The sequence below is a fragment of the Orycteropus afer genome, unplaced genomic scaffold, assembly GCF_000298275.1.
Source record: "Orycteropus afer afer isolate SDZICR_OR568_19922 unplaced genomic scaffold, OryAfe1.0 scaffold00330, whole genome shotgun sequence".
Lineage (NCBI taxonomy): Eukaryota > Metazoa > Chordata > Mammalia > Tubulidentata > Orycteropodidae > Orycteropus > Orycteropus afer.
In genome coordinates, this window is record NW_006921917.1 from 2,254,399 (window position 1) to 2,275,733 (window position 21,335).

At 52.2% G+C, this 21,335-nt stretch overlaps 1 protein-coding gene across 1 annotated transcript; it reads right to left on the reverse strand.

The window, feature by feature from the left end:
• Nucleotides 1-395: 395 nt before the first annotated feature.
• Nucleotides 396-15,737, reverse strand: GUCY2D (guanylate cyclase 2D, retinal). Its single transcript, XM_007952242.2, has 18 exons — nucleotides 14,999-15,737; nucleotides 14,611-14,915; nucleotides 10,609-10,960; nucleotides 10,176-10,260; nucleotides 9,821-9,923; nucleotides 9,341-9,442; nucleotides 6,771-6,851; nucleotides 5,143-5,349; nucleotides 4,873-5,029; nucleotides 4,302-4,451; nucleotides 3,421-3,569; nucleotides 2,562-2,725; nucleotides 2,288-2,480; nucleotides 1,844-2,018; nucleotides 1,301-1,399; nucleotides 1,077-1,171; nucleotides 652-737; nucleotides 396-489 (listed from the first exon to the last, which is right to left on the reverse strand). Exons 1-18 carry the CDS (start codon nucleotides 15,735-15,737, stop codon nucleotides 396-398), a joined length of 3,336 nt encoding a protein of 1,111 aa, XP_007950433.1.
• Between the last annotated feature and the right edge of the window lie 5,598 nt (nucleotides 15,738-21,335).

Below are 21,335 nucleotides of genomic sequence, written 5' to 3' on the forward strand. Positions count from 1 at the left end.
AGCCGGTTTCTGAATGGGTTATCTCTATGGAAGTAGATTACCCAACTTTCCTTCCAAGGAGTGGTTGGGGGGTTTGAACCACCTGCCTTCTGGGTAGCAGTCAGATGCCTTAGGCACTAGTCCACCAGAGCTCCCAGAATCCCTGTGGATTCTTTGGAAGCCTACATTTTTAATGAGTGCCCCTCTTCTAGGGGAAATCTGACTTAGGGGGCTCAGACCAGCTTGCTTGGGTGACAAGGAATTCTGCTGACGACACTAGGCCTGAGGGCTCGGAGCTCGGGCTAGGGAAGAGGTGCCAGTCCCCCAGGAAGCATCTCGCAGAGGCTTGTGGGCCCTGGAATTGGCAGGGAGACCAAGCTGGGGATGCGATCTGACCCACCTGGCCCACGGCTGCCTCACTTTCCCGAGAACTGGCCCGGCCTCGCCTTCTCCAGCTTCTGGCGCCGCTCAGGGGGGATTTCCTGCAGGCTGATGCCGTGGCTACTGACCCTGGGGGAGGGGGCGGTGGTCTCAGGGAAAGGGAACAACGAAGGGAGGCAGGGTCTGCGCTCCTTCGGGCTACAGTCGGGCAAAGGGGGGCGAGGGGAGGGAATAAAGGGAGAAGGGGACAACCTGGCCGGTCTCGTTCCGTCAGAGACCCCCAGCCCTTACCCAGGCTGCAGATCCGGCGGTTTAGGGATAGGCTTGTTGAAACCGCGTCTGCCCACCAGCCAGTACGTGTCCTCCGAGCCCTTGCCCTGGAGAGACACCGGGGAGCGGCGGACTTAGGAAGAGCAGGGTGAAGGGAACACAGGACACGCTGCCGGGGAGTGGGACCCAACTCATAGCGAGCCCTCCTTGGGTTTCCCAGGCTGCACCACTACAGAAGCAGATCGCCCAACCCTCCTTCCGAGGAGTGGCTGGTGGGTGTGAACCGCCAGCCTTCTGCTTAGCAGTCAAATGCCTTAGGGCACCATGCCACCAGAGCCAGCGGAACCAGGAGACCCAGGGTTCCGGGTTGAACTTTGTTTTTTAGCATCTGCCCAGGAAGGGGCGGGGCGGGGCGGGGCAGAGGGAGGGGTGAGGCCGAGCCTCACCTTCAGTTCTGTGCGACCACGCCCCTCCACCTGGAAGCCCTCATCCAGAGCGCGGAGGATCCGCACGGTGCTCACGTTCACGTGGATACGGTAAGCTGAAGCGACGGAGGACTCCGTGAGCTGGGGACTCACCTCCTGCGTCCTCCTTCCCGGGCCATCTCTCCCCTCGGGCCCCGCGGCCTCTCCCCGCCTCTTACAGCCCCTCCAGCCCCTGCCACACTCACGCAGCCCGGTGGACTCCATGCGAGAGGCGGTGTTGACCGTGTCGCCAAACAGACAGTATCGCGGCATGGTGAGGCCCACCACACCAGCCACGCACGGGCCTGTGGAGATGCGCAGGGTTGCCTAAGGGGCCTGGGCTAAAGCTGGCAGTGCCCAACAGCTAAGGGGCGTTGGGGGGACCTTAAAAACCAAAACCAAACTCACTGCTATCCAGTCGACTCAAAGCGACCCCCTTTGGGTTTGCGAGGCAGTAAATCTTTACGGAAGTACATTGCCCAAGCCTTCTGCAGAGTGGCTGATGGGTTTGACCCGCCAGCCTTCTGGCTAGCAGTCAGATGCCTTAGGCACTATGCCACCAGAGTCCGTGGGCGGTCCTTAGTACCCCATAATCTCCACCAACTCCCCAAGTAAGCACACTGTTGAGCACATCCTTTTAAAACCAGGTGCTTGGTAGCAAAGGCAGCTTCAGAATAAGCCTCCCATATAGGAAATGTGAAGTGGGACCTAAAGAAGCGGGGCTGGAGTCCCGGAGGGCCAGGAGTTACCCGAGTGCAGGCCGATGCGGATGCGCACCGGCACCTCCGGCATGTGGCGCATGCGGAAGGAGCCCACAGCACTAAGTATGTCCAGTGACATGTTGGCGATCTCTGCTGCGTGCCGCTGTCCATTCCGCTGAGGCAGCCCGGAGGCCACCATATAGGCGTCCCCAATAGTCTCCACCTGGGAGAAAGGGTTGTGTGCATTCAACACTGGGCATCCCACACCCCCACCTAGGCCACCCCCATGGCAGGAGATCTAAAGTGGGGTCAGTGCAGAGATCCTGGACAGCCAGGCCGGAAACTGGGGAACTGAGCTGGGGACTGAAGGCGGAGCTACGGAACAGAGGGCTGGGGAAGAGGCTTGGGCTGGTGGCCTGGGGTAGGTGAGGTGCCCGCTGAGCAGGAGAACCTGGGCTGGAGGTCAGAACCCTTGCCTCCCATATACTCCACCTTGTAGACATCATGGGCTCCAATGATGGCATCAAAGAGAGTGTAGAGGTCATTGAGTAGATCCACTACCTCAATGGGCTCGCTCATGGCTGAAATAGTGGTGAAGCCCACGATGTCACTGAAGTACAGTGTCACTTGCTCAAAGTACTCAGGTTCCACAGGTGTCCCCGTCTTCAGGGCCTCAGCCACAGACCTGGGGGTGGCATGTGGTAAGTACCCCTGGAGGCCACCTTAGTCTGGCTGGACAGAGGCTGCCCTCCGCACTGGCACCTACGGAGGTAGCATCTGTGTGAGCAGCCGGTCTGTCTTCTGCTTTTCCAGCTCCAGCTCCTCTGTGCGCTCCCGGATCAGGTCTTCCAGGTTGCTTGAGTACTGCTCCAGCATCCGAAGCATGGAGTCAATGATGTTTGTCTTTCGGCCCTTGTTGATGCTCTTGAACTAGTAGTGGGAGGAAGCTGGGACTAGTAGTGGGACTGTGGAGGATCTGGAGTGTGGTGCCTCTCTGTGGGGTTACGCAATGCCTCACTCCCCCTCCTCCATTCATCTACTTATCAGGCACCTAGGGTGCCAGGCAAGAGCTCTGGTAGCATAGTGCCTAAGGCACTTGACTGCTAACCAGAAGGCTGGCGGTTCAAACCCACCAGCCACTCCTCAGAGGGAAGGCTGGGCAATCCTACTTCCGTAGTGATACTGCCTCAGAAACCCAAGGAGGGGTCGCTATGAGTCGGGGCCGACTCGACGGCACATAACAACAACAGGGTGCCAGGCACAGTGTTTCCAGACATTATTAGGAGGAATATAAGAAATAAGGGTTCAGGGAGCTCAAGGCACTGGAGTCAGCCCAATCTTTGGATTCCCAGGCCAAGTGTCTTTCTGCCAACCACACATTTAGTTCTCATTAACTGTTAACTCAATTGAATTAAATCTTTTCCCACCGAGAGCTCTGTCCCCAACTCTGAAGGCCTCTACACCCCCCCCCCCACCAAACCCCTAGTCCTCGGGCTACTCCTTGGGAGGTCATCTGGAAAATCAGAGGTCCTGTCAGCTTGTCTGCCTGCAGCCTCCTCAAGTGGCTGACAAGAGTTTGGGGTCCCAGTGGCCAGCCCAGCCCTTGCCCAGCACCAGCCACTGACCAGGTCGAAGGTGCGGTCCATGGAGGGCCGAAGTTCTGGCTGCTCTGCCCAGCACTGTTCCATCAGCTGAATGCACTCTATGGGTGCCTGGTCCATGGACACCAAAGGCCGACACAGCGGAGGGGGGCTCCGTACCCTCTGCACCACCTCTGGGGGCATGGGGAGACCATGAGGGGTGGGCACCCCAGGACAGGAGCTACTTCTGACCCTGGCCTGATTGTGGAAGCCTCTGCTGGTATAGTGCCTAAGGCATCTGACCGCTACCCAGAAGGCTGGTGCTTCAGACCCGCCAGCTGCTCCATGGGCAAAAGAGTACAAGATTAGTCACCTTGGAAACCCAATGGGAGCCCCTAGGAGTTGGAATTGACTAGATGGCAGCAAGCTTTTTTTTTTTTTTTTTTAAAGACTGGAAGACTAGCAAGGGGTCCTTTAAATTAGAACTCAGTGGGAGGGGAAGTGTTGGGAGTAACAACACTGAACTCTGAGGGGTGCTCTGGAGGGGGGATGGTTCAGCCAGAAGTGACCCAGGCAGAGACTAGCCTTTACTACACAGCTACTGTGTGTCCCAGACATTTGACGCGTTTTCTTCTCTGAATTCCCAGAAATACGGGTTTATCTGTTATCCCCCTCCTTTTCACCCCGGCCCCTGAGAATCGGAGAAGCCTGCTCTGTCAGTTGGGAAACCAGGAACAGGCCAGGCCAGGGCCTCGCACCCACTGCCCTGACCCTGCACACTTCAGTTTTAGTGGAGTCTCCACATCATTAACTCTCATCCCCAGGTTTTAGGGGGAAAATGGAGGCAGGGATCTGGCCTGGCTCTGCCCTAACGGTAGGGTGCCGCTCTGGCCTGAGGGCCTTCAGGGGGCTTGAGGGGTCTGTACCCTCGGGAGTCAGGTCCAGCATGGCGTAGGGGTCGCTGCGACACACAACCTCCTGCATGATGACAGCCAGGCTGAAGACATCGCCGGCCAGCGTTCCCCGACGCTCCAGGGCCGGGTCCCGCAGCAGCTCCGGGGCTGTCCATAGCTGGTCTGGGGACAGGGACGGAGGCATGGGCGCGTGGAGGCCATGGGGGCGTTGGGGACAGACTCCGTACCTCAGCCTGGGCTTGTCTCCAGACACCCACTCATCCACTAGCCCCCCACGCCTGAGTCTGGCCCCGGATCCTTGCAGCTATACCCAAAGGCCATCTCAGAGAAAGCCAGGCGCTCACCGCCCTTCGGACAAAGTGGTGGTGGTGGTGGTGGTGGGAGTCCGCCCCTTGGCTGCAGGCTCTGCGCTCCGGCAGGTGCCGGCGCAGACCCCACCCTCCGCGTCTCTCTGAGGTCACAACTCCATTTTAGGAGCAGAAGTCAAGGAGTGGGAGGGCGGGAGCGGGAAGGAAGGAGGAGGGCTTCAAAAATGGGGATCGCGGGGATGCTCTCCGGCGTATGATCCAGCCCGGACTCCTACCCTCCGCGGTCTGGGGCTCCGGTAACATCTTCTGCGCTTCCAGTAGTCGTCCGTGGCCATGATCCGTGACCTTAAGCACGAACCTCCCGTCCACCACGCAGTTCCGGGACTTCAGCCGCCCATGAGCCACGCCTCGATGGTGCAGGTACCTCATTCCCTGGAAGGGGCCCGGGACGCGCAGCCTCAGGCCGCGCGTCTCCCTGGCCCCCGCCCCCGCCCTCAGGAGCCCTTCTTAGCACCCCCCACACACACCCCACGCCCGACACACACCTTGATGAGATCCAGCAGGAGGGAGGACTTGAACATCCAGTCCAGCTTTATGTCTCTCTGGGCGAGGAGGTCGTGGAGAGAGCCCCGGGCGCAGTGCTCGGAGACCACGGCCAGGAAGCCCTCTCCTGGCGCCGCGGCTCCATCCGCGCCGCACGCCAGGAACAGCCCCAGGTAGAGGGCCACGTTCTCGTGTCGCAGCTCCCGGAGCTGAGTCGGGAATAGCAGGAAAGTTAACTGGTGTTTTCTGCCCTGGGGAAAACGTGTGTGTATGGGGGGCATTCTTCAGGGTCTGTTGCTGAGTCGCCAGCTCGGAAGATGAGATTGAAAAAAGGTGAATGCAATTGCGGGGCATGTACAGAGACTTTCTTTGGGAAAGGCAATATAGTCAAAGGCCACGTTCAGATACTGACTGTGGTTTTGTTTAAAGCTGTGATTGGAAAGGCAATCTTGTCCTGGTAATCAGGACCCGGACAGGTTCTGACTTATTGACCATGAAACTTCGCACTGCTGGGCCTTAAGGAAAAACATCTCAGGTGGAGAGAAGCCCCTGGCACTGCCATCCTCCCTCCAGGTGTAATGCTTTGAAGAAAGAGAGAAGTTGGTGCTGCTCATCAAAGAAACCCAGAAACAGCCAGCCTGGAGCTGCTTTCCTTGCTGTTCCATTCATCCATGGGGTCAAGCTTGCCTGAGACCCCCCAGCCTCCAACAGTGAAGCCACAAAGTCAGAAGAGCAGTATGAGGCCACACCCCCTCCACAGACAATGGTCTCCCAGTCTGGGCATGCTGAGAAAAGGGGGGCTAGCTTGGTGCCCTTTCTAGCTTTTCTTTTACCCAGATACCCAATAAAGGGACTTCTTTTCACTTTGAACGCCCAATGTTAAAAGGTGCTTCAGTGTGTTAAAGCATACAGGTGGTCCACCTAAGTCCTTCTGCATCTGTGTCCAAGAGCTCCCCTGGAGAGCTCAGGAGTTACCAAGGCTGATAACATGGGGAGGGGGCACTTGGGTTGGAATGGCCAGGATAAGCCAGTTGATTGCCCCCTTCCCAACCTTGCACTCCATTCAGTATGCATCAGTCCAACAAGGGCCGTTCTGTATTAAGTGGTCTGACTGACAAAACTGGAAATACATTTTTTAATCTCTGTTATTCACTCAACATGGACTCAAATATCTCAGTGATAATAAAGATAGTGCAGGGCCAGGCAACATTTCCTTGTTATACATAAAGCTGCTGTGATTGGCGCCAACTCAATGGCAACTAACATCATTCATTCACTCAGCAACCAACATCATTCACTCAGCATTCACTCACTGCCTCTAGTGTTCCAGACACTACGCTGGATGCCAGCAATGTAGTGGGGGTGGAGGAGTCCTCACTCAGCTTACAGTCTAGTGAAGGAGGCAGATAATAAACAGGCATACAAATGGACACACAATTACAAACTGTGATAAGAACACCAAAGGAGAGAGAGAATGATGAAAAATCTGTTTGAGAGGGGAGGTTGCGTTCCACTGACAACTCTCTGTCCCTTTCACATTGGGGTCTAGCTCTGTACCTAGCTGCAAGAAGGTGGCAGGAAAAGGATGAACTGATGGCCACCCCATACCCATCACAGGCCCAAACCTCACCTTGGAGAAGGTTGTCTTGGTTGCTGGACAGATAGCTATGTGCTGATCCCCCGGGAATTTCTTCAACCAAACCCAGTCTCCCTGGAGCAGAGAGGATGAGGGTTGGAAACTCAGTCCCTTAGAAACCCATGATGTGAGAAACTCTAGAGCCCCACATTTCCATTACCCCAGAACACATCTCCCACATGAAAAAGAGAGAAGGAAGGGTTTGAAGTCTGCCAGTCCACTTCACAGTCAGCATGGTAAGAGTCCACCCCTGGGTGAGAGATATGTAGAAGTCCTGTATGGCTGTCCTCACCACCCCAGATGGGCTCACTCACAGCCCTATTACAGCCAGCCGAGCTGTTACCACAACTGCCACTGATATTACCACAGCCCTCACCTACTGCCAAGAGAGAGTGCTGCACTAGGAGCAGGCGTGCAGGTGGAGCAGGCGATCTTGTAAACTGACTGGGAAGTACACGCAGCTCCCCTCTGGACTCGACCTCATTTTTTCTCAGCTGTTAGCAGGACTGACTTCATGGGTATAGGGTCTATGCAGTCACACAGGCCCTACTTTCAGAAGGGCCCAAAATTTGGTCAAATGATCTGTCTTATCACCTTGAATGAACAAGAGACCCCTCATTTCACTTTGCATTGGGACCCTCAAACTATTATTATGTGGTTGGTCAAGTCTGTTGGTGAGGGATTTGGACTAGAAGGAAATGCTGGAGGTTCAGTACCAAATCCTAGAGGGCATTTGGAAATACATGTTTTTTTAGTTGTCATAAAAACTGAGGACCTCATTTACTAGACAGGATCAGAGATGCTAAACATTCCACAATGCACAGGGTAGTCCCATACCTGAACCAAAGTAACAACACTGCCCCAGCCAGGAACAACTTCATTTCTAAGAATGCAATAGGGGCTTCTGCATTCCTGGCACGACCCAAAGCTTTCAATTCTGATTCTCCTCCTGACCAGCAGAGCTCAGTAAACTCTCATTATCTTCCATCCATCCCACCACATTCAGATTTGTCGACCCCAACATTAATGTCGTAATGCTCGGAAACGTTTTTTTCTTCTCTAAGGCTTGCTGTTCTTGAGTCTGATGTGAATTGCATAGAAAGGCTGGATGGGCCAAGATGTGGATCTGGCCTGAGTCGGGGACAGCCCTGTCTTGAAAGCTCCCCGTCCTACACAATCCTTGTCCAGGAAGGATGATCAGAAAATACGTCTCAGATGCTATTCTGCTCCAACCTTTCCAGGAAGGCCTTCACCCTTCAGTAACCTGAAGGTATGGATAACTGAAGGGGGGGGTGGGGCGAGCATGGCCCAAGGGGTCCCAGCCAGGCAGAGGTGGCCTCAGTGGCAACACGATTGCATGGCAGTCCCAGGATGCCCTTTCCTCTGCCCCCCCCCACCACCACTTAGGCCTCAAGCATCTGGGCCACTGTGATTGGCTGCTGAGAAGCCCTCACCTGGCTAATGATACAAGAAAATCCCTAGATGTTCCTTTTGAGGAACCCACGACCTGGATCTCATCCAGACTCCCATCACCCTTTTCTAGAGCCTCCAGGATTTGACACGACTCCATGCCTCCCTAGGGAGGATGCCTCCCTTCAGTCTACGTCCTGAGTGTCCCTCCCCCGACTCCTCCTCCAGGAGTAGAGGTGGGTCTGGCAGGTGTTGGGGTCCAAGAGAGAAATTGTCAAAGGACATGAGTGCAAGGCCCGTGTCCAACAGTGACAAGCAGAAGGCAAGGCCTCTCTCACAGTTAAATGCTTAGTTGGCAAAACATCAAGTATTAAAAGTAGATGTTATTCCAGTAGTCCATCTTTTTATCTTATTGGAATGTTTCATACTTTGGGTCACTGTGCCCTAGTAAACATTTATCATTTTACACTCCTTATCCCAGGAACTCTGGTAGCGTAGTGCCTAAGGCACTTAACTGCTAACCAGAAGGCTGGTGGTTCAAACTCACCAGCCACTCCTCGGAAGGAAGATGGGGCAATCTACTTCCATAGTGATACTGCCTCGGGAACCCAAGGAGGGGTCACTGTGAGTCTGTGCCAACTCGATGGCACATAACAACAACAACAACATTCCTGATGAGGCTTATGTGATTGTTTTAATGACTACCTGTTGTCCTTCAGCACGTAGAGGAGTAAAACTTTAACTTTGTAGAGAATAAGCTGATTGTATGGATTCCAAGAGGAGCTCTGGTAGCATAGTGCCTAAGGCACTTGACTGCTAACCAGAAGGCTGGCGGTTCAAACCCACCAGCCATTCCCTGGAAGGAAGGTTGGGCAATCCTACTTCTGTAGTGATACCGCCTCGGAAACCCAAGGGGGGGTCACTATGAGTCCGGTCCGACTCAATGGCACATAACAACAACATGGATTCCAAGAAGATGATGTAATCATGTATAAACATATAAATAAAGTAGAACAAAGGCATCAGGGGTCGCTCTTACAGAACATGCAGGGTGTCTGCCTGGCCCCCGTTCCTTTTAAAAAACCATTAATCCTTTCATGTCGCTTCGTTTCATGACCTGTGCAGTTTTGCGGCAGGCAGGAGGCCAGGCTCACCTCGTAGAGGCCAATGTTGGAGCTGTCAGAAGGTTGGCTGGGGACACTGCGAATGTCCGATGTGCTGCGGGCAGCCAGACTCGACCGACTCCCCTGCACTACCTGGGGGCAGAGATGAGTGCAAGGGGTCAGAATATAGTCTGCGGTCAGAGATTAGGGTGAATACTGGGGATTAAAGAGGGAAGGAATGTCAGTTAGGGAAGGTGTTAATAACATTGTTCCCCAAATTCACAGCACTTTACAGTTTATAAAACAAACTTCAGTACATTTTCTTGGGGCTTCACAACCCCCCAATAAAGCAGTCAGGGCAGGAGCTGTTACCCCTGTTGCACAGATGAGGATGCTGATCCCCAGAGCTCAGACCTGGCAGACTGGGCCAGAACTCAGGCCTCCCCAGATGAGGGCTGGAGTGAAGACTCCAAGGAGGGGACCAGGAATATAGCGGAGGACAGCTAGCTCCCAGTCCCCTGCCTCCCCCACCTTTCGAGAGCTGCTTCTCCGTGGGTGGATAAAGATGATGTCATCCGGAGTCAAGATGATCTTGTTGGGGCCGGAGACCATTTGGATGTGAAGCAGTCGGTACCTAGTGGAGGATGGAGGTCATCTCAGAAAAGGGGCCAGGGTCCATGAGAACAAGCCAGCAGGGAGAGGGAGGTGGGTAATGTTGGCTCAGGGGAGGGGCACTGGAGGGCAGACAGCCCTTGGGACTCTGCCACCCCTCCGGGACCCCCCCATCCTCCCTCTTCTGCTCCTGAGGGCCCTGATGTCTTTGCTGCACAGGGTGCACTTCTGGCAGATGGAAAGTCAAGCTTACCTCCCACTCACCCCAACTCACCTCATGTAATGGGCCAGGAAGGCCCCAGTCAGCCCCATCCCAACCACCAGGAGAAAGCCAAGAAAAACGAGGCCAGGATCCACTCCTGGAAGGGCAGTGGGGGAGAGACGTTCAGGGCCCTAACAAAGGGGAGGCACCCCCCATAGGGAAGCGTGGAATCCTGTCCAGTCCTAGTGGCTCCAGGAAAGGGGGTGGAGCAGGATCTAGGGGAAAGTCATGGATTTCTCCAAGGGGAGGGTCTGAGGATTCCAGAAAAGTTCTGCGAGAGTTTTGGGAGCTCAGCAAGACATTGGTCCCGCACAGACCAGGGTCAGAGGAGGACCTGGAATGGTCTGGAAGAGTTACAATACGGGTGTTCAGTCACTTTCATCACTTTGTGGATAGTCCTTGGTGAAGTCCCAGTGAAGACTGGGGTGGGGCAGCATGCTCTCACCTCCGTTGCAGATGACGTCAGGGTCGAACCAGCACCAGGGGTCAGGCCCAGGACCCCGTCCCCCACGAGGGAAGTGCACTGGGGTCCCAACGGAGCGGAAGGAGCCCCGGACGGGGTCCAGCATGTAAGTGGCAAACAGCCGGTCTCCTGTTGCATCCGTGTCCAGCAGTACAAACGGGGGTTCCTCGACTCCTCCCAGGCCTCTGCAGAAGCCAGGGGTCTGGGCATCTCGGGCGTGGCGGGCCACAGCTGCTCCGGACACCCAGCCGCCACCTCCGGCTGCTCGAGCCCCCGCCACACCCCATGCCAACAAGGAAACCGCGTCGTAGATGGTGCCGAAGAGTGGGGACACCTGAGAAAGGAGAGTAGGGGGCTCAGTGTCCGAGACCATGGCCCACAGGCAGCTGTGCACTCACTGGTCGGGTCTATCTGCTCACTGGGACCAAGTCCTTCAGGTACTGACTGTGCCCATCTCCTAGTTAATGGCTTCCGGTTGGCTATCTTGCCCTTTCTCCCACCGATCATCTCTCTTACTAGAACTCTCAGGCTTTTCTCACCATTGGTTGACTCTTTCACCTACAGCTTCTCTTCTTTTCCTCCTTTTGGGTTGCCCTGAATGTGTTTTTAATCTCATTATCTACCATTGGAAGGAGCCCTGCTGATACAGTAGTTAAGAGCTACCCTGCTAATGAAAAGGTGAGTGGTTTGAACCCACCAGCCACTCTGTGGGAGAAATATGTGGCACTCTACTTCCATAAAGACTGTTGTTGTTGTTATGTGCCATTGAGTCGGACCCAACTCATAGCGACCCCTCCTTTGGTTTCTGAGGCGGTATCACTACGGAAGTAGATTGCCCAACCTTCCCTCCGAGGAGTGGCTGGTGGGTTTGAACCGACAGCCTTCTGGTTAGCAGTCAAGTGCCTTAGGTACTGCACTACCAGAGCTCCTCCATAAAGATTATAGCCTTGGAATCCCCATGGGGCAGTTCTACTCTGGTCTATAGGGTCACTATGAGTGGAATCCATGGCAATGGATTACTTATATTCAGGAATACCTAGGTGGTGGAAATAGTTAACATGCTTGGCAATTTGAATCCATACAGAGGAAAAAAAGGCCTGGTGATCTACTTCCCAAAAATTAGCTTTTGAAAACCGTTTGGAACACAGTTCTACTCCAAGACATATGGGGTCACCGTCAGTCTGAGTCCATAGCAACTGGAACCAGGCCTACCATTCATGCAAAAGCCATTTTTCCTGACATTTTGATTGACTTCTATTTTTTCTTCTTTGTTTTCCCCGAGGCTACCACCTGATTTCATTACACCTGTATTATTCCCAGTTCCCATTTCTCAAAGGTTAACAAATATTAACCGGTTTGGAAGTGAGAATGGCCAGACTTCATCTCACCTACTTTGGTCATGTTGTCAGAAGGGACCATTCCCTGGAGAAGGATATCATGCTTGGTAAAGTGGACGGTCAGTGAAAAAGGGGAAGGCCTTTAATGATATGGATTGACACAGAGGCTGTAATGATGGGCTAAGGTATAGCAAGGAGATTGTGAGGGTGGCGCAAGGCCAGGTAGTGTTTTGTTCTGTTGTACACAGGGTCGCTATGAGTTGGAGCTGACTTGACGGCACCTAACAACAACAACAACAACATCTCCTAAGTACTATGCAAAGCACTAGGGACATACTGATATACAAGACAGAAAACTTTCCTTCATGGAACCTTCACTCGTGTGGGGGAGACAGGCAGGAATGTTGAGGTAGTACAATGAGGGACATGGTAGGGGAAAGTGAGTGAGCTATGAGACACAAAAGAGGCTCTCCACTCAGGCTGGGAAAGGAGGAAGAGAGAAGGAGCCTTTTAAAGGAAGTGACTACCAAGCAGAGATCCAAGAGATGAGTTAGCCAAGTGGCCAAGGGAGGGCTAGGGCAGGAGAGAAGAAATAGCACACCTACCATCTCGGAAGCAAAAGAAAGACACAAAAATTCATTCCTTTTGGCTGAAGTTCAAGAAAGATCAAAGAGGACACCACGAGGCTGTATCTTTCCAGGTAAGACATGCTACTGAAGAGCTTTGAACAGGAGTATGACCTGGCCACATTTGTATTTTAGAAACTCCCTCTAGTTGTTGGGTGGAGAAAGACCTGATGCAGGTGCCATCTGAAGCAGAGACCACCTGGGTGACTGTTACTGGATTCAAGCCGAAGGTGCTGTGGCCTGAACCAGGGTAGTGCCAGTGAGGATGGAGAAAAGTGGACGGGTTCAAATGATCTTTAGAAAGTAAAAGTGACAGACTTGATGTTTGGATGTGAGGGAAGACAGATAGGGAAATCAAGGGTGAATCTCAGGGGTCCAGCTTGGGCAGCTAGGTGAAGGCTGAGCCTCTTACTGAGAACTGAAAAGCAGTTTCAATTTTCTGCCTCCTCTTTCTCCACTGACTGACCCACCGTCCAGCTCCTCTCTCCTGACTCTTTTTTCCTAACTCATCACTATTTTCTCTTATTTCCTATCCTCATGTCTACTCCCATCCTTTCTCCACAGTAGCTACCCCGAACCCTCCTGGAGGAGGCTCAGGGGAAGTGGTGGGCTCTTAGGCAGGAAGAATGGGCAATCTACTTCCATAGTGATACTGCCTTGGAAACCGAAGGAGGGGTTGCTATGAGTCAGGTCTGACTCGATGGCACATAACAACAACAACAATAATCTTGGGCAGGAGGCTGTTAGGGAATTATATTTCAAGCCCCACTGACCCACAATCCTACCCATGCAGTTCCCTTTGGGTAGAGTCTTTATGATGATTAATTTATTTTATGATGATTAATTTAATTTGGAGTCCCCTCTAAGTGGTTTCTAGCCCCCATTTTGTCAGTGAGTTGGAGCTAGATGGTCTAAACTTGGATCCTGAGGATGCAGAGAATCCTGGGCATTAGTTGGGTGTTGAGAATGAGCTATGATCTAAATGATTGCTGGCGTGCCTAGCTCTAGCTAGAGACTTGTCTCCTTTTCAGAAGATGTTAAGGCCCTCAACAAGTTAAAACTACCAGATGGGGCCCCAGAGGACAAACACCTCTGAATTTGGCATGAAGGTTGGGTCTGCATCATCCCTCTTCCCTAATATCTTGCAGACCACCCCCCAAAAAAAACACCCAAAGCCAAACCATTTGCATTGAGAGGATTCCAACTCATGACAACCCCATGTGTCAGAGTAGAACTGTGCTCCCCAGGGTTTTCCGTGACGGACTACCAGGTTTTTCATTCAGGGTGCCTCTGGGTAGACGCAAACCTCTACCTCCAACCTTTTAGTTAACACCCTAGCTTGTTAACCATTTGTACCACCCACAGACTTCCTTTCGAGGACACCAGATGTTGCTGTGGTGCTGAGAATGGGTTTACTTTGAAGCCATCATCAAAGAGTTCATCAGCGTTTGCTCCTTGGAGCTGGGCTTGAGAGGTGGCATTGCCTACTCTCTGGAGGCACTCTCAGTACACTAAAATGCCCCAAGACGCTACCCAGGAAACTCCAGAACACCTGGAAACCAAAAAACCAAACGCACTGCCGTTGAGTTGATTCAGACTCTTAGTGACATTTTAGGAAAGAGCAGAACTGCTCCATAGGTTTCCAAGGCTGTAAATCTTTAGGGAAGCAGACTTCCTCATCAGAGTAGCTGGTGGGTTCAAACTGCCAACCTTTAGGTTAGCAGCCCAATGCTTTAAACACAAGGCCAGTAATTCTCTCCCTATTGACTCCATCACTCTCCTTCCCACTGATTCCATTTCCCCCTCATTCCATTGTCTTTATCCATTTCTCTCCCAATTGCCTCTACCCTTCTGTAGCCATTGATTCTATCCTCCTCTTTCCCATTGACTCCATCCCTCTCTTTCCCATTGACTCCATCCCTTTCTTTCCCATTAGGCTCCAATCTCAGTTTCCGGCTTTGGCTATCCCGTTTCCTCTTCCCTGGCTCTCCTCCCCTCTTCCCTCTCCCAGGTCCCTCTACCTGCTGTGGATTGAGGTCAGGGGGTAGCTCTCGGTTCTCTTGGGCCCTGCGCAGGCTGTCCAGCACGCTGCCTCCCAGGGGACAGTGGCGCGTAAGGATGAGTACAGCATCGTGGGCCTTGCGAAGCTGGGAGCTGTTGGCGAGTGCGGCCAAGGCCTCCGGGCCTGGGGACAAGGCGTAGTGCAGCGTGTCGAAGGGCAGGAAGACCAGGGAGCCGTCATCCAGGCCCAATTCCTCCGCGGCCTCCAGCAGGAGGCGCTGCTCCTCGCCGCCCAGCAGCACCGAATGCATCACCATGATCACTGCTGCGGACACAGAGGCTCGGCTCGCCGCACAGCACCGCCACCCACTGGACCCGCTGCCACGTGCACCCTCCGGGAGAGCCTACCTCTGACCCTGGGCCCGTCACGGACCTTCCTCAGGGCCTCCCGGGCACCGGAGAGGTCCGAGGGCTCCATGGTGGTCACTAAAGCGACGGGCAGACCCCGGGCCCGGAGAGCTGCGGCCAGCGCGCGTCCCGCCTCCACCCACAGGTCCTGAGGGGCGGTGACCAAGGCCACGCGCGCCCAGCGGAACTCCCGCAGGAGGGCGTAGAAGGCATCCGCTGCGGGCGTCCCAGCAGGGGTCGTGGTGCCCGCCGCCCGCGTCCCCGGGCAGCCCCAGGGCACTAGCGCGACCCCTGCTCCATGGGCTAGTATTTCGGCCGGCCGGCAGGTGGCAGGATTCACCGGACCCACGAGTCCCGAGACGTGAGGCAGCGCCGAGGCCACAGCTCCCAGCGCGCCCGGCGTCCGGCATGGCTCCGGTAGCAGGGTGACCTCGAAGCGCGGGCCACCTTCCAGGGCTGGTTCGCGGTTCAGGCGGGCGGCGGCCAGGCGGGCGGCCAGGTCCGGGCGGGCACTGGCAAAGATGGGGTCGCAGGTCCAAGGGCCCAGTACCCCGACGGTGAACATGGCGGAGCGGGCCGAGGGCGGCAGTAGCAGCAACAGAAGCAGCAGCAGCAGTAGGAACCGAGGCCGGGGCCGCGGCGCGGCCAGAGTCTGAGCGGGTCGGGACAGAGGCCCCAGCGCGCCGGTGCAGAGCTGCGGGTCCCGAAGTCCACCCACCAGGAGGGTGCAGGCTGTCATTGCCGGCGTCTGTGAACACAGATGGACCAGAAGAAGCCGACGAGACCCCAGAACTCCCCTAGGGCTCTCCCCACACTCCCAGTTCCCAGAGTAGCCCGTGGGTTGTCTCTGCTTCCACAGCTCCCGCCTCGGGCTTAGACGATTAGCTAGGGGTCAGAGGCATGCCTGGAAGCCCCCTTCTGCTTCCCCTGGCGCCTGCTCCGCCCCACCCCCTTTGATCTCCCCTTTCCTGTCCTCAGAGCCATCCAGGGTCGGTGGGGACACATCCATACCCTCCTCAGGTCCGTCCTGGAAGATTGGACCCGGGTCTCTGCAAAGAGGCCTTTGCCATTCACCAGAAAGTCTGGAACTGGGGCCCAGGGCCAGAGTGAGGGGTCACAGGGTGAACCCCGTACTAACCCTTGCCCACAGGTCTCCTCTGCCAGCCTGGCACAGGGTGGGGGTGTGGGACCAGCCGGCAGAGCCCTTAATCTCTTCAAGCTGATTAGGGCCCCTAATCAGGCAAGGAGGAGCTCTGGTAGCATAGTGGCTAAAGCACTTGACTGCTAACCAGAAGGCTGGCGGTTCAAACCCACCAGCCACTCCTCGGAAGGAAGGTTGGGCAATCCTACTTCTGTAGTGATACTGCTTCGGAAACCCAAGGAGGGGTCGGGCGACTGGACACTGACTCGTAGGCACATAACAACAACAATAATCAGGCAGGGAGGGGCTGGTGGGGGAAGGGAACCTGGACTGCCCCTCCCTGGGGTGGGCTCTGTCCCAGGTGCCAGGCAGCCAGGCAACCCCTTTATCCTTCATGCCTCCCAACCCTCGCCACCAGATCTCTTAGCACAACAGTAGCTGCAGGTCCCTCTTACAGGCTGCTGCCACACTGCCCTTCTCTGCATAGAAAGCGACAAAGATGTGCCTATGGAGGCCTATGGGTTATACTATCAGTCTAGGCCCATTTCTTGAATGACAAGTCTATTCCCCAGAGACCAAACCCAAACCATCTCCCAATACTTGTCCTTCTCCTCTCACCTGCGCACACTTAGTTCCCTCCACATCCAGCTCTCCATGCTTAGAAAACCAACCCTCTGGCTTTGGGAAAAGAGAACTGGAGAAAGTTATAGAAAGATCACTGGCCTTAGGCAGAGCTGGGTTCAAATTTCTCCTTACCGACTTTGCAACTTTGGAAAAGTTGCTTAATCTTTCTGAGGGTTTGCAGTATAATTAATTGCTTATTATGGCCCTTCCAGCCATAGTCCTCCATTTTGTGATGTATTGTAAAGCCTAGCCTCTATAGCTGTGGTTACGGTCCCATTTGGGAGTGAGTTGTCTGTTGCATTGATGATGCAGTATTAGGGTGGGATGTATCTTGAGTCCCACCTTGCTGGAGGGTGTGACTAAAGTCACCACCCTTAGTTTCCTTGAAGATACAGATGTGAATGTTCGCTCTCTTGCTCCGGATCCTGCATCCGGTTCATCATCGTCTTCCTGCAGTTCTTGGGACTCGAGGCAGCAGCCCGTCATCTGACCTGCTGATTTGGATTCATCGGCCCATGCAGCCACGTCGTGAGTGAGGAGAACCCTCCAGACTGACACCTGACCCACCAGTTTGGGAACTGCTGGCCTCCATACCTTGTGAGCCATTTTCTTGGTTTCTGAGTTCTCTGAGATGTTACGGCGGAATACAGAACCCTAAGGGAGGGAGAGTACAGAGGGGAGGAGGAGGAGGAGCTGGTGTTAGAGATGATGGAGTGGGACAGCAGTTTGGAAAAGTTGGACATCTGGGACATCTTTCACCTCTGCCTCCTAGAGACCAGCCTTGTGCGATCCTTCTGCAAGAAACCATTCACGCAGGTCTGTTGTGAAAATTGCCCTTGACAATGAATATAAATTCCCTGATGGCAAGAATGACTAAGACAGTTTTAAAGAGGAATAAGGTAGGAGACCTGCCTGACCACATATCAAAATCTATTATAAAACTGTAGAAATGGAGGCACTGTGGTATTGCCACAGGGATAAACACATAGCCCAAGGGAACAGAGTAGAGGGCACTGAAACAAACCCAGCAAAAAAAAAAGGAAATTTGGTGTATGAAAAAAATAGGCATTTCTTATCAATGGGAAGAGAATGAGCTTTCTGATACATGGAGGTAATTAGTTAGCCATATGGACCACCTGTCAGTTTGAAGTACTGTGGTGGCCCGCATGTTGCTGTGAGGCTGGAAGCTATGCTGCTGGTATTTCAAACACCAGCAGAGCCACCCACAGTGAACAGGTTTCAGCAGAGCAGCCAGATTAAGAGAGAGGAGGAAGAAGAGCCTGGCAATCTACTGCTGAAAATATGCCAGTGACAACCCTGTGGGTTTCAACAGAGCATTGTCCTGCTTGCTTGCTTTGGAAACATCATCGATGGAGGAGGACAACGTGTTTAATGAAGTCCAGGGCCAGCAAGGGCAAGGGGGAGACTCAGTGAAACGGATCACCACAACGGCTGCAGAGATGGGCTCAAGCACGCGGCAATGGTTAAGACGGCACAGACTGAGCAACGTTTCGGTTCTGTTGTACAAGTCACAGTCGGTTTGATGGCACTTACCTGCTCTCCTATCCATCTACGGAGAAAATATTAAAATCATTTTCTGTATATTTGGAATATTTTATAACTTATATTTTTGAAATTGCTTTTTAAAATAAAAAAATTTAAATGTCTGACCTGTAATAGAGCCTCAAAATTCACTAAGTGTCAATGTTTGTTTATATAAGCCTGTTTCTTACTTTCCATAAGGTTTACTTCCTTATCTATCTCCTCTGCTGATGTAACATCTCTCCTTGGAATCAAGGAAACTCCATCCAACCCTTCCATTCCATAGATGATAAGACCGAGGCCCAGAGGGGATAGTGATTTGGCTAAATGGAGAATCTGTCGATTTGCTTCTAGGGCCAATGGGATGACAAGCATTGTGTACTGAAGACAGGGATGAGAGGCAGAATGTTTTAAGTCAGTCCTGGCCTCACGCCAAGGTTACACAGCCGGACACCAGCCATTGCACTGCCCCACTCCCTTTCCAGTGGCCCATGAGCCTGTTTACGCTTCTTTCTATCGCTAACTTTGTATTGGACCTGTGTGTACGGAAAGCAATAAACACTGTGTTACATAAAGGGTGGGGCCTTCAACAGCAGTCTGCTAGAGTTACTAGAGGGCAGAATTATATTTAAACCCAGCTTCTATAAATAACTTCGGACACAGGTGGCCCTCCCCCTCTGGAAGGCCTTGGTTTCTTTCTTCCTCTACGGAAAAGGGAAAATGCCTTTCTTCTGAGATTTTTAGTCTCTCCCCCAACCCTTTAAAATCATGAAATTTGGAGGCGTTAACAGAAGGAATTGGAAGTTTTCTGTCTGTGGAATCACTGTAGCAGCAGATAAGGAAAAACGATTCCTTAACTTTAAATGAAGCACAACTGCTTTTGAAACCAATTTAGCCTGAATCTCAGAATAGCAGACAAGTCCTGGGGGAGTCTGATCCTAAAATAAAAATGACTCAAGTTGCGTTAGAAAGGAACACTGAATCTAAAAAATAAAGAGGCAAAGCCAGGATTTGATTAAAACGCACTTTGTAATAGTTAAAGGACAGCACGGAGGGAACAGAGCTTCCTAGGCGTGAAATTGCTGTGTTAAAAGCACGCACATTTAAAATTCTAATTGTTCCTCCCAAATTACCCTCCCAAAAGGCTACACCAATTCATACTTCACGTAATGAAGAAGAATGCCTCTTTCCAGCACCGATTCCTAACAGTGGGCATTACAATTCCTTATCACTGTTTGTACCCAAATGAGCAAATAAGATCCTTGTTTTAATTTTAATTTCTTTAATTATTAAAAAGGTTAATCATTTTTTCATGTTATTGGTCATTGTATTTCTTTCTCACTGTATCATCTGTTCCTTTAATTTTCCCATTTTAAAATTAATTTATCTCTCTTTGCATTTTGTCCCATATGTTGCAAACATTTTCCCCAGTTTATCTTTTGTCCTACTTTAGTTGTGTTATCTTTTGTAATTTTTATATAAGGTCAACATTTGCCAGAATATTCCTTTTTGGTTTCTAGCTTACAGGTCATATATAAAAAAACTGCCTCCTTTTTTCTCCAGATAAAAATTGTCTGTGTACAAGAAAGGATGAATTCCCTCACAGATCTTAATGAATTGCTTACCCCTGGGATCCAGACAGAATTAATTCCCAGTAGGGAAGACCATGGAGCTCTTGTAGTGTAGTGCCTAAGGCACTTGACTGCTAACCAGAAGGCTGGCGGTTCAAACCCACCAGCCACTCCTTGAAAGGAAGGTTGGGCAATCTCCTTCCGTAGTGATACTGCCTCGGAACCCAAGGAGGGGTCGCTATGAGTTGGGTCGACTCGACGGCACATAACAACAACAACAGGGAAGACCATGTTTTTCATGGGCTACTGGAGAGCAGCACAAAGCTAAGCCTCACCAGTTGCTGCTGAACAAGAACCAAGGGAGCCAAGTCTAAGTCACATGGAATGGGCATTAGAACTGGCACGTTACCAAACTGAGGAGGAAACCACTAAGACTGTGCAAGTCTGGTCAGAACTCAGTGCCTCTCCTTTGAGTAATACGGAGATGTGAGCTTTGGTTTCAGATGTGGCCCCAGCACTGTCTGAAGGCTTTGTAGATGCTAGAGAGTTTATTTAGACTTTTTGCTTGGCTAAAGCATGAGCCAGCTGGGATACTGTGGCTCTGTCAGTAGTGGGTTTATATGTTTTCTAATATATTGGCACTGCCAAGGGAGATATTCGGTGAGTAGAAGTGAAGTGACAATTACAGGCTGTGGTGGGCTGAATAAGGGCCCTCATAGATACCCAGGTCCTAATCCCAGGTCTAGGAAAAGTGGAAGTTGTCAAAAATGAAATGGAACACACAAAGATCAATATCCTAGGCATTAGTGAGCTGGAATGGGCTGATTTGGGCCATTCTGAATCAGACAACCATATGGTCTACTATGCCAGGAATGACAAATTGAAGAAGAAGGATGTGGCAATCATTATCACAAAGACTGTCACAAGATTTGTCCTGAAGTGCAACGCTGTCAGGATAATATCCATATGCCTACAAGGAAGACCAGGTAATACTGCTATTATTCAAATCTATGCACCAACCACCAAAGATGAGGAAATTGAAGATTTCTACTAATTTCTGTGGTCTGAAATTGACCAAACGTGTAATCAAGATGTGTTGGTTAACACTGGTGACTGGAATGCAAGAATTGGAAACAAAGAAGAGTTACCGGTAGTTGGAAAATATGGCCCTGGTGATAGAAATAATGCTGGAGATCTCATGGTAGAATTTTGCAAGACCAATGACTTATTCATTGCAAATACCTTTTTTCAACAACATAAGCGATGGCTTTACACATGGACTTCACCAGATGGAATACACAGGAATCAGATTGACTACATCTATGGCAAGAGGCAATGGAGAAGTTCAATATCTTTGGTCAAAACAAGGCCAGGAGCTGATTGTGGAACAGACCATCAACTGCTCATATTCACATTCAAGTTGAAGTTGAAGACAATTAAAAGAAGTCCACGAGAGACA